The 12787-nt window shown below is 34.7% G+C and overlaps 2 protein-coding genes across 5 annotated transcripts; both read right to left on the reverse strand.

The window, feature by feature from the left end:
- Positions 1–1125: 1125 nt before the first annotated feature.
- On the reverse strand, positions 1126–3842 carry LOC140961442 (transcription initiation factor TFIID subunit 4b-like). 4 transcript variants are annotated; one of them, XM_073419965.1, is made up of 7 exons: positions 3769–3842; positions 3628–3684; positions 3359–3491; positions 3197–3262; positions 2866–3124; positions 1929–1972; positions 1126–1785 (listed from the first exon to the last, which is right to left on the reverse strand). In XM_073419965.1, the coding sequence occupies exons 5-7, from the start codon at positions 3098–3100 to the stop codon at positions 1480–1482; spliced, it is 585 nt and encodes a 194-aa protein (XP_073276066.1). In that variant the 5' UTR covers positions 3101–3124; positions 3197–3262; positions 3359–3491; positions 3628–3684; positions 3769–3842; the 3' UTR covers positions 1126–1479. The 4 variants fall into 4 exon arrangements, 3 of the variants coding, with proteins under 3 accessions (XP_073276066.1, XP_073276057.1, XP_073276075.1); XM_073419956.1 differs by having other exon boundaries at positions 3628–3825; XM_073419974.1 differs by having other exon boundaries at positions 1685–1785; positions 1929–1986; positions 3628–3825.
- Positions 3843–5258: 1416 nt separating this feature from the next.
- On the reverse strand, positions 5259–12624 carry LOC140971497 (methyl-CpG-binding domain-containing protein 2-like). Its single transcript, XM_073433785.1, has 6 exons — positions 12501–12624; positions 10903–11010; positions 10078–10777; positions 6431–6484; positions 6157–6311; positions 5259–5757 (listed from the first exon to the last, which is right to left on the reverse strand). Exons 2-6 carry the CDS (start codon positions 10931–10933, stop codon positions 5612–5614), a joined length of 1086 nt encoding a protein of 361 aa, XP_073289886.1. The 5' UTR covers positions 10934–11010; positions 12501–12624; the 3' UTR covers positions 5259–5611.
- Between the last annotated feature and the right edge of the window lie 163 nt (positions 12625–12787).

Below are 12787 nucleotides of genomic sequence, written 5' to 3' on the forward strand. Positions count from 1 at the left end.
CATACATATAACTGCATGGACCCCATGAGTTATGCAAGATCATATAGGACATAAAAATGGGCTTTCAGAATTAGATTGTTCTTGATTGTTCGTCTTTTGTGTTTTTATATCTTATGGATGCGTTATATCAATTAATAAATTACTTAAATACTTAAACCTTGTTATTTTGAACTCATTAAGTACTATGATAAATTTAAAAAAAACACAAATGAATATCGGCACCTTGAGGTTGCCCCAAATATAGCAACACAATAAATATACTTTGAAATCTCTTAGAGCTTCAATTTTGTATTTGAACCAAAAAAAAAAAAAAAAATTTGTCCATCGTATTAAATTCTCTGAAGTTGAAAAACGTAAAAATTGTTTCATTAAATTAGAAAGTCAATGCCAATATCCGAACATTTTATGCTAATACCGGAAGACCAGAATCCATGAATCATGTTGTGACAACGACCTAATCAATGTTGATCAAACATATGTGGCAACACATGGAGCCTTCTACGTTCCTACAACTACTAGCATAAAATTTACGATAACACAGAAAAGAAATGATAACTAGCACACTCAAACCAGTGTCAGCTTCATAAATTAAAATGAAAAGGTAATCTATCATAGGTTTGCTTCAAAATTAGTTGTATTTAAAGTTCGAGATTCAAGATAATTATATATGTAATTGCACATAACGTTTATTATATATGTAACAGCAAAACGCATGGACGGTGCAGGATTTAAAAGTCTTGGACCTTAAAATCTTTGGATGTTTTACATCGGGATTCAAGATAAATTATATAAGTTAATTGCACGTAACTCACATAGTATTATAATGGATGTTATAGTTTTGGACCTTAACATTAATTGAATGATTATATAAATTAACGATCTTTAAAAGAGAAGTACAAGAAGAAACAAGCCCATGTTCTTATGCTCAATTATTTTATTTCGAAGAAGCTCTTGTTTTCATTTTGATAATTTGAGGTACCAGTGCGATACAATTTTCTAATCAAATTGAATAAAATTTGAAAAAATAAATAAAGGATGTAATATGCTAGACATCCGATTAATAATGTAACCGAAACATTTTAAATTTAAGCAAGATATAACTTCTAGTAGTTGCAAAAATGGGAGAGTAAGTGTAAACCATGGCACAAGGAAGGATGAATGGCACAAACCAGTATTTGAGGAGAAACCCATCAACTTACAAACCAGAGAAGCAGTGATCCTAGCTAAGATATGGACGACTTGATTTGCTCATCAATTCACAAAAACAAAGCTACAATTTAGGGAATCGAAACATTAGGATTTCGAAATCATCTATAATCAATCCGAAACTAGACGAATCTGAATTAGAATGGCGACAAACAACTACATGAGAGTCAGTTCTACGACCACATTCTAACTCGCAGACCTTTGAGCCAACTAATAGGTTCTCGAATCCCAAAACTTCTGCAACAGAAGGAGAGTGATTCCCAAGTATATTTACTACCATGCATTACCTTGTGAGTATCTGAGGATGCAACCATGAGGAGGGTTTGAAAATTTGCATAAATCATAATATAAACATATGCACCTATAGCTTGGGGATTTTTTACCATTATCTTTACGTACTTCTACATCTACAATGATCCCCACAAACGAATCACCCACAGAATCGGACAGAAAAGAAAGTAAATCATTTAGCACGTCAAACCTCACAGCATTGTGGTCGCGTATCATCATTTGTATGTCAACTGAAATACCAGGGCAGACTTTCATATTGGCACCTTTTAGTTCCAAGTCACTTTGTGGCTGCAAAAATAAGCAAATTCGATCATTGGATGACAGCAGCATCGGCACCAATCTTGTCATACAATCGGTATGCCAGAAAAGATTTTTGACATTTTCCTTTCTAAGACGGCAATCACATCTTTAACTGAAATGCTCCGAGTCACCTGAGGCATGACGATTCGATTTCTAGCAACTTTTCGAACAGATGCTGCGTGTAAAAGACTGTTAACAATCAAGGAGAGAACCCGTTGAACCCAATGCCTAAGACGTAAATTTAATTATTTCTCTTTATTTTGGTAAGCAAAGGACTCACCTCAAGAGATAAGAAATAAGAAGCTAAATAATCATATACTGAAAAACACTATATCTCTTCTGCCAAAAAATAATAATCACCACTAAATCCGACAGAAATTTCCCAGAAGATGTTACAGATTTGTAAATCCAAGTATGTTGTCTACGTCATTTTTGAAACAGATTTTGTAAACTCGCTGCCCTGGATTCAAAATTGTTGGCATAAAATTTGATGTCTTGTCCTTCTATTATTACCTGAGGAACAGCTCAATCCACTTCTCCCATTTTTCTCACCTAAAAGAAATTATACAATGCTCTACAATTTCTTTCGGTCAAATGTTATTTCTACATTTCAACTAAAGACACTGCTTCGTATAAATAGCACTCCTCTCTTTCCCACTGAATCTTTGTAACTTTGAGGTATAGGAATTTGTCCAAATTCAAACACCAATGGTTATGGGATACAAAAATGGAAAAAATAAAATAAATCACCTCCCCAAAGGTTCCATGAAGTTTCTCTTCAGATTTATGGACATGCAAAACACATGAGAACCCCGTACATTGACAACACGATATGCAAGTAGAAGAAACAACATAGTGATTGTATAGGAAATTTCTTAATATAAATCAGAAGCATGGGCTCTTTCCTAAAACAGTGTGCTGATGGAACCAGGTAAGTTTGAAGATGAGTTCCTTCAACTTCTCTAGTACATTTCCATGATTGTGCTCTACTTATAGATCGAAACGAAGAAATGGCAACTTGTGATTAGAGTAATAAACTTTTATTTTATAATTATAGAGCCAACATACCAGGGGTACTCAAAGCTTGTGAATGATCTCGTTTTTCTGCTTCTTGATTTTCCTTAGTGTTTCTCGTGGATGTAGGTGAAGGCATCCATGCCACTTCTTTACCAGATTGGGAACCAGATAGAGTTTCAGTACCTCCAAGCTTTTGCTTGGCTTCAATCATTAACTGCCATCTCAACATCATGTCACCAACTCCAGTAGCAGCTCGACCAGCAACATTTGCAGCTGTAGCGCGCATTTTATCATCTTCATCCTTGTTAGCCTGCAGATAATAGAAAACTTAGAAATAACTCAGTAATTTCATACATTAGGGGAACAAAATAATTCTCAATACCTTCGCTGATCTTATTCGAGTCTCATCCTTCTCCTTGTCACCATCGACACCGGAATCACTTTCTGTCTGCATTCCACATAATAAAAATGAAATTCAGTCAATTTTCATGTATAAGATTGCAGAATCCACGTAGAATTGATAATGAGCGTTCTGGAAGCTTACTTCATTCAGTTTTTGAGATTTTTCAGTTTCCGCCTGTTTTTTCTCCCATTCTTCACGAGCTTTCCGGTTGATGGTTGTGATTTTTTGCCGAGGTGACAATTATTCTGTGCCTCAACTTCTCCATGTCAACGCGCTACATTATTCATTTAAGTGTAGAAAAATCAAGGAAATTTGTAATTCAAATAGGAAAAGCTTCGATCACACAAAAAATGCTACAATAATAGGAAAAAAATGCGCACAGCAAATTAAAGCAAAGCATGAAAATTAACCTGTTTTGATAGTCCGATGAGATTAGCTATAATTCCGCCCATTCTCTCTTCCACACACTAAGTTGACAAAATTCAACCAGAAATAAATAAACAAAAAGACAAGCTTTCACGAAAAAGCAGTAATGGAGAATTTGATTTCACCAAGCACAAGCATCGCTCTACATCGCTGTTCATATTCTTCAAACCACATTTTGCCACTGCTAGCTAGAGAGAAGACAAAACACCCAAATTTTAATTTTTACGAGAACAATATGTATGCAAAATAAGATGTAAAGACAAACATATTTCAAATGTATTAATTAATCTATAATCTATTGTGAAAATCTTTTCTAAGAAACAATAACGATAATATCTTAAAAAGTTCTGAAATAAATACTAATGTTAGAATGAAATTAAACTAAAAATTAGAAGTAGAATTACTTACTTTAGTTTTGAGGGGTTTTCTACTTTTAATTATTAGAGTAGGTCTCTTGGAGACGGTCTCACGAATTGAGACGTGTCAACTCTATCGATATTCACAATAAAAAGTAATACTTTTTCATGAATGACTCAAATAAAAGATCCGTCTCATAAAATACGACCTGTGAGACCGTCTCACACAAGTTTTTGCCTAATTATTAATAATTAATGTATGGATGTTTATTAAACTCTATTTTCAAAGCAAGCAACGGTTGTGCATAAAGAATTTGTATGATTCAATCGATTGGAAATTTTGGAATAATGTTTTTAAACCGACTTTTATATTGATCCAGTGAAAATATTGTGGATGGGCGTTATATGATTCAATCGATCGAGTCAATTCTCATCCAATGTAAAATATTGAAATTTTATTATATAAAGAACTATCTGTAGTAGCAACCATTCATTCAACAAATGGAAAATAGTTTAAATAAATAAAAGCTATTGACACACACACACACACACACACAGAGAGATATATATACATACGATCATTGTTTACAAATACACTAATAAACCGAGGAATAGATTCAAATTTCCATGGTTAGAATAGGCATGCTTAAGGGTTCTCCGTTCCGGTTCATACGGGTTCCGGCGCCGAAGATCCAAGAATCGGACGGAACTGTTGATATCGGTTCCGATCGATCCGCTAGTTCACGTAATCCATCACCATCGTCAATCAAATTAGAAGTTTCTCAGACGGAAGCTGAAAGCACTGGGGTGCTGGTCAACCCTGGGCTTTCTTTACTGCTTGGAAACTTTTTAGGCAACTCACCCTCGCGCTTTCCTTTCTGGTTGGATAGTGGTGGTAAATTTGACAAGATCATCATGCTCATAAATAATAAAAAAAATAGTTCATATCTAACCACAAATCTAATTAGACAAAACCCCATCGTCGGCCAAATGTTCTTTGTCTTGGCCGTCAAAATTGTCACCAACATAATTCTCGAAGTTCAAATTTTCTTCAATCAGGCAATCATGTTAACATTAGCAATAATTCTATTGAAGAAGAAATCATCACAAAAGATAGTAAATAATTTTTGGTATACAAATAAAATAAATTATATGGTGGAAAAAATGACATCGAGCAAGGCATGCACAGTCCAGTCAAAACAGTATATCCAAAAAAGAAAAGTGAAATCAAGCCAAGACAAAACAGTATATCCAAAAAAGAAAAGTGAAATCAAGCCAAGACAAAACAGTAATCTAAAATTTGTCTACAGACCAACAAGCAACTTAAGCATAACTCAGACAAGGTTGTGTGCTTTAAGTTTTAAGTGCACATCTTTTCAAACATGAAGTTCATACATCTTAAATCAACCTCGAAAATATACTTCCCCGAAACCACATGTGCCTTCAAAAACTTACACTAGCTTAACAAAACAAGGTATGCAGTATGGTGGCTGAACAGGAGTAAAATGGGGGAATTACAGACATTACATCATGTGCAACCAGACTGAGGCCTGTGTGTTTCATCCACGTTGATCTCGTTTGGATTATAAACAACTAAAGCATCATTGTTCCTTCATTTAGAGGGCGTTTTCCTGTTCTTTTTTGATGATTGAATTTCAGGGTTCGAACCAGGAGCCTCAAAATCGGGCTTCGAAAGCCTTGGTCTACTTAGATGCAACTCTATGTCCACATCAGGTTTTCTCCATTCTATGGCCTTAACTGCAAAGATTGATAGACTTGTATTACTTAACTGACCTCTGTCTTTCAAACAAACAATTAGTAAATTTTCACTGAATCGCGAAATAATTCAGGAGTGCGAGAAACTATAATCACTAAAATAACGAAAAATATGCGGATGCGTGCATCCATTGAACATGTTTTTTAAATATAACTGAAAATGCAGCAAGTCTACTAAGTTCATTTAATTGAAAATCTTTCCAGCGACTGGACTATATGGGTAGTGAAACAGTTTCTGTGGACAACAATTATAAGGTCTCAAAGAAAACAGATTTTCAAGATTGACAAAAACCATTGATGTTTAACCAAATGACTCCTTTTGTATTCTGATTCGATGCAAAAACTGTGAAATCTAAATGCTGTGAAAAGTAAAATTTACACCTTCTGAGGGATTGAGAGATCCATCATCACTTGGAGGTGCAGGACGAGCAGGTCGCTTTCTCACATAGTTTTCTGGCCAAGGTTTTGGAATTTGAAATGAAAACTGTGACAACCGAACCCCTTCTTCCACGCACTTGGGATGCTCGCTAAGATACCTTGAAAAAGAGACATGACAGCACAAAGACATGTAGGAACACAATGAATCACCACTCTAAAATAGTAGCCAGTAGCATTTTTATACACCAATTTTATACTGGCACGGAAAAAATTATACCTCTGAATTTCCACCATAGACCGTAGTCTCTTGCCAGATGGTGCAGCATAATATCTGTAAAGAATGGTGATAGGAGAAAATACAATTAGAGCGCAATTGTTTCTTAAACATAGTAATTAAAGCTAGAATAATTGCTTAAACAGAATTACAACTAACACTCATGCTGACAACAAAAGATAAAGCATCTATGTCAAATCATGTTTAATACAATAAGATAGCTATTCAAGTAGGTAATCGATTTGAAAAATATTTGCCAAAAACACCTCTTCTCCTCCTTGAAGAACTCTACCCAATCTACTCTCTAATTGCCATCACACTTCCACAATAAGCAGAGTACAGATTCTGCAACAGAAGAATCAATTCAAAGGCTAAGAAGTTTCTTTTAATTCTTACATGTATTCATGACATATTTTATTTTTGGTTGGGAAACTATTCATGACAAATTAATGCTTCAAAATGCTCAAAGGAATTCCAACTGAGGATGAATTCAATGCCATATTTGAAACTTCTACATCAATGATCACACCTCTAGATTTTATTTCTCTTACCATCATAACTATAAAAAATTATGGTCCCGGAATTCTCATATCGCAAAATAAAGCTGTTACATACATGGGGAGAGCCACCCTTGGGCTAGAATGGGCTCCAGGCCCACCCATTTTAAATAATAATAACAACGTATATCTTTTGAGTTTTTGTTTTCAACCCCACCTTATTGTATTTTTTGTCACTAAGCCCCAATGACCCCCCACAACCCTATTTCTTTTCGTATTTTTCCCCTGCTCTTTCTCTCTTCTTGTTTCCTGTTACCTTTATCTCCTTGAAACAGAAACAAACTAACACCCCTATTTTCTTCAATTGAACGTAACGAGCATTTTCAACTATAAAATTTATTAAAACAGCTCTGTGTAACAAGATGGAAAAAGAGTTGTTGGCAGAATCTATGATCATCTACATGAATGGCCCGTTGGTTGAAAAAATTAACAACGATATAATAATTAATAAGTTTGATTCTAAAAAGAATCGAAGAACACAAATTTCAATAGTCTTTTGCTCCATGCTTTTAAATGTATTGAATATTAAATACTTTTGTTCCGTATTTTGGGAATGTTAATATTCACATACTTTGATATTTTATATTTTTGAATCAATTAATTTATTATATCAATTATAGTATGCGGCCAGCCTGTGAAGCCCATGGCTGAAGAGGGCGGGAAGTGATCATCAGTGCCATGAGCGGCTTATAGCAGGCTTCTAGACGCAGAGGAACAATGAGGTGATCCCACATCTCTTCCAAGACTGTGCAGGTATGATATTGTACAGTTAAAAAGTACTTAAAATTTTTTATAAGTATCTCTCATATCAACAAAGTGCATTTTTTTCAGGAACCTATAATTTAAAAACTCAAAAGTTAAATGTGCGTGACTTGGATTAATTCTGGATGGGTGAATCCTGGAAACTTTCTCAATATGCGAGTGAGTGAAGACATAAGCACGCTGGAAAGACTCGTATTGGTATAGTGAAGACAGTCGTCGAATCGGAGGTGGTACTAAGCCCCAATTGGTTTTGAATCCTGGCTACGCCACTGAATATATAGCATGTTTATACATCTATTTCCACATAATATATATTGGGTCATGATAGGAACTAAAAGAAAATGAAATAAATAGTGAAGCATCGAATTAAGATGAATATGAAGTTTGATAGAGCTATGAAGTCTATTTAAGGCTCAAAAATTATGATTGAAAGTTAAGAAATAAAATGCTAAAAATTTGGATCTATTATCCAATTTGAACATCCGAAGGTCATTTGGTTGGGTCAAAATGAAGTTTATTTGGTCAAACAGTCATCTGGTTTAGCAAACACTCTTCCGTTAGGTCAATGGTACATCCATTATGATGAATACCACCCTCATTCACAGTGGAAAACGTGGTGTTTCGGTTTCTATAGACTATGTCTCTTCAAAGAAACCATGGGAAGAATAGAGAACCATCCTAAAACCTTCGGAGACATGAATTGGATGACCGGTGATTAAAAAGATAGAGGAGTTGAGTTCAAGATCAAAGCAAGTTTTTACAAATACATTGCTTGAACTTGTGCTATCATTTTTCTTTTCTTTCTTTCTACTCTCAGGCTTTTGGGTTGAATTCCTTCTCTAAAAAGTTGAAGGAGTGTAACCTTCGAATTTTGTGCGTAGGCATTGGAGCCTAGAGGTTGAATTTCTCAAACCTATTAACACGAGGTGGAAGAACTTTAATATCTTGACATTTTTTAAACTTGCCTATTGAATCTTCCAACTTTAAGAAATGTTATTTTCACTTGGCCTTGTTTGAACCCTCCATTACGGCATTACTTACATGGAGATTATATACTCGATGTTCGGCAATGGAATAGCCTCAGCCACCATTCAATGGCCGCAACATTCTAATGTTGCAACAGTTCCTTATAGCAGTAGGATGGCTGCCTCTTGTTATTTATTCAACAGTCGCCTGACAAGTATTACTCCGTTGCTAATTAAAGTTTTCATGCACTTTGTTAGTTTACAGTAAGAGAAACCAATCGGCATATTAACACTTTAAAACTCCTCATCTCTTTGCCAGAACAATGATTCGACATTAACTGTTCATCCCAGCGAAGTAATGCTGTCAACGAAAAAATGACTAAATTCAAACCAAGGAATCAACAGAAAAAGATGAATACATAAGTACATAACACAAGAAATGGAGAAAAAATCCAGTAAAAAATATGAAGGAATACACTAAAGGAGAAAACGAGTATGAAATTGCAGCCATCTGATGCTTTTCTTTTAATGGTTGGTATTTGAACCGCTCCATTGCATTGCAACAATTAGATCATGAGTGTTGAAACTATTAAAGAATCATAAACTAATTTCTGATGCATGCCTAAGATAGAATTTACTAACTAAATCAACTTTTAACTCAAATTTGTCGTCTTGAGAAACTAATTTTAGTGCCATGCATAGTTATTAAATTATCGTATAAACATAACTATAATTCTGAAAATTGCAGTACCACAGCACTTACAACCAGAAATAACAAAAATGAAAGGAAAATACAAATGATCAAAGTTTCTCATGACACAACATAACGAGTGCATGCAAGTCACCTAAAGTCCACAATAGTTGTGATACAATATTTTTAGCAGCAACAAAATTTCATAAATAAGAATAAAGTTATTTTGATGATAAGAGAATTATCAGATGGAGAAAAAAATGAAGAGAAAATGCAAAAGTGGCGATATCATATCCTTCCAGAACTTATATGTTATTCCATACTAAATGCTTTCCAACAACTTGACATGGAAAATTGTGCAATTTTAGCAGCTTAATTACACATCATTATATCCGTTAAACTTCAAAGAAAATGTTTCTTTCTATGAAAATGAATAGCAATTCATTACAGTGAGAACAATCTATCTTTGAATAGCATTGAACAAAATTCGATTTGCAACAAATTAGAATAAAATTCCTACACTTTAAGTAGTTATTTGAATCAGTTACTTTCAGATTTAATTTTAAAATAACTGCAAGGAGTGAGTTCAAGTTTTCCTTGAACTGTTATTTCTGCAGTTAAAACCTAAAACTCAACTTTGAGTAAACAAAGAATTGAAAGTCATTGGATACATACACATCTGCAAACCTAGTGCTTCCTTCACCTCTGATTCTCAAAAGCCGTTGCCACCCAGGAGGGGGTTGAGAAATGCTCGGTTTGTCGATCGCCCAAAGCCTACTGCCATCTTGCATTATATCAGGAGGATCATCACATGATATTTCAGGCCGCCATTCTCGAGCAGTTTCACAGATAAAGGGCTGTTCCATTATGTGTTCTCGTATTTCTTCATACTTTTCCTTTGTCGGAATGAGTCTCCATTTAAAACAATTGGCGCATTGAACAGTGAATGCCCCTATAGATGGCAAAACCCTTGGGGTCTGACTTGAAAAGGGATGCGGTCTACGGAAAGATAGAGGTCTACAACTAATGGGGTCTGGAATAGTTTCAGCTTCACCCGCACCGACAACAACAGGATCATAAAGCACCAACTGCAAGTGAGAATTATCAGAAGATGGATTTTCTTTATCTACTGTCCCACAATTTTCTATTTGGGCTGGACTAGTATCTCCTCTGTTCTGAGAAGGATCAACAGAACAATTTGAGGCATTCAGTTTTCCATCCGCATTTGTCAGGTTATCATCACTAGCGGAAGAATTGATGATACTATTCTTCCTATTCAACTTAATGGTGAGTTTCAATGAATGCGGCTGTGTCTCAGTCTCCATCACTTGATCTGCTACAATATGATTGACAAAATCTGTACCTTTAAAATAGCCTTCAAGAATTTGCAGAACATTTGATGAGCTAACCTACTAGAAATTTACTGGGACATCTTGCGTCGATTATCGAAAGAAATGCCCAACTCTCAATTCAGAAAGCAATAATTTCTCAATAACTTGCCGCGATCATTCTTTACTTCTCCCAACGACATGCCCGTTGCCCAGTATAGTCAAAAGAAGACCAATTGCCTCACCCTCTCGAGATAACAGGAGTAAAAATCTGCAGAAACTGATTTAAGTAACCATTTGTAAGTCCCTCCAAATGAAGCAAAATTGCAGGATTTAACTAACTGATGGCCATTAACCATGCCAGACGCACCAATTTATTTTCCGTGAATCTATCAAATAATAATAGATAAGCATCACAGAGTTATTCGAATATACAAAGAAAAATTCAGATTGAAAATGCATTCAGAGGGCAATTAGGACGATTTCATGACCATCACTTGATGCCAAAGAGATATAAAAGCTCTCTGAAATGTATAGGTGGCGAAGAAAATACAAATATAGAGGCTGATGACTCCATAGTAAATTAATGTGGACACTCCGCTCAACATAGATGACCCAGTAAAAAAGAAAGATGACATAATAGGAAGCCAAGGGTCATTAAAGATATTCACATATCTTCGTTCGAATTCGAAGATAGTTCCAGCATCGCTAAACTACTGTCATAAATAAAAGGTAAGGTACTGTATGTAAAGAGATATCAGATATGTAAATTGTGGCAATGCCTTCACTACAGTTTTCTCAAAACTCGTGTTACGCAAATTGTTTTGTAACGCTCTTCAAAAATTAAAAAAAAAAAAAAAATTGTTACAGAATAATTGAAAAAAAAGTCTTTTCGAACATCAATAATCCCACCCCCTATTCTTTTAAAACTACAAGAACAAAAAATAAACATCCCACAGCATACTGCAAATGAATGCTGTTTTACGGGCAGATATATATGCCTAAATTAGACATAATAAGTTTGCAATACTTATGAAAATGAACAAGTGATATTCTTTCGAGAATAAAAATAGCTCGAGCAATTAACTTTTTCCCGTTACCTTTTAAGCTTATAATGGAAAAAACGGAATAGTTATCAGTCAAATCCATGTTCATTGCCAACCCGTACCTTCCTTGAAAGCTAATGACAGATACTAGCACATTAGAAACCCATTTGGTAAATATAGACATGAAGAAACACGGTCTCAAGGGACACAGACCACAGAAGCATACTTGTAGCAAAGAAAAAATGAAATCTCAGACGCAGATAATTCATATTTCAACAACGGGAGAAAATACTTGCTGGGAAATAAAACCATTTTCACATGATGGCAGCAAAAGAACGTTCGAAACAAAACCCATTTTCAGAATCTACAAAAATGAAACACACACGCAAAACAAAACCCATTCAATCAACAAAATAACTCAAAACATCCACGACATTAAAAAAACACAAAAAAAAAAACAGACTCTAAAATGCATAAGAGATCAGAACAACAGGAACACACAAAACCCTGAGTACTAACATCAAAGATCCAACAAAGGCAGCTAAAAAAACAAGTTAACCGCGTAAAATTCTTCTTACAGTGAAGCAAATACGAACATAAAGTCCCAAAGTTGCCAGTGAAAATTACATATAAAAAGATCGGAGAGATCTGAACTAAAATTAAACAAAAGCCCACGAATCTTTCGATGAATCTATGCCAATCTGTTGCAAAGAATCTACTCTACCTGATCTTGCAATGTCCTGTTGCGGATGTCTTCCCCTCCTCGGGATGTGAGAATAAATGAGGAATGGACTTGGACGTTGTTTTACATTGGATATCATAATAAATAACAGTAATTTGTGGAAAATGTCGATTACTGTAATAAATTAGTATTATTTTCAAATGTTTGTCTTTTTAGAATAATTAATTATTAGTTAATTAATTAAATGTGTGTTTCAATGTAATGGTTCAAAATAATTTTTTATTGTTTAAACATAAATTGAAATAGAAGTGATAAAAGCTATTTTTTTA

The sequence above is a fragment of the Primulina huaijiensis genome, chromosome 2, assembly GCF_012295235.1.
Source record: "Primulina huaijiensis isolate GDHJ02 chromosome 2, ASM1229523v2, whole genome shotgun sequence".
Classification (NCBI taxonomy): Eukaryota; Viridiplantae; Streptophyta; class Magnoliopsida; order Lamiales; family Gesneriaceae; genus Primulina; species Primulina huaijiensis.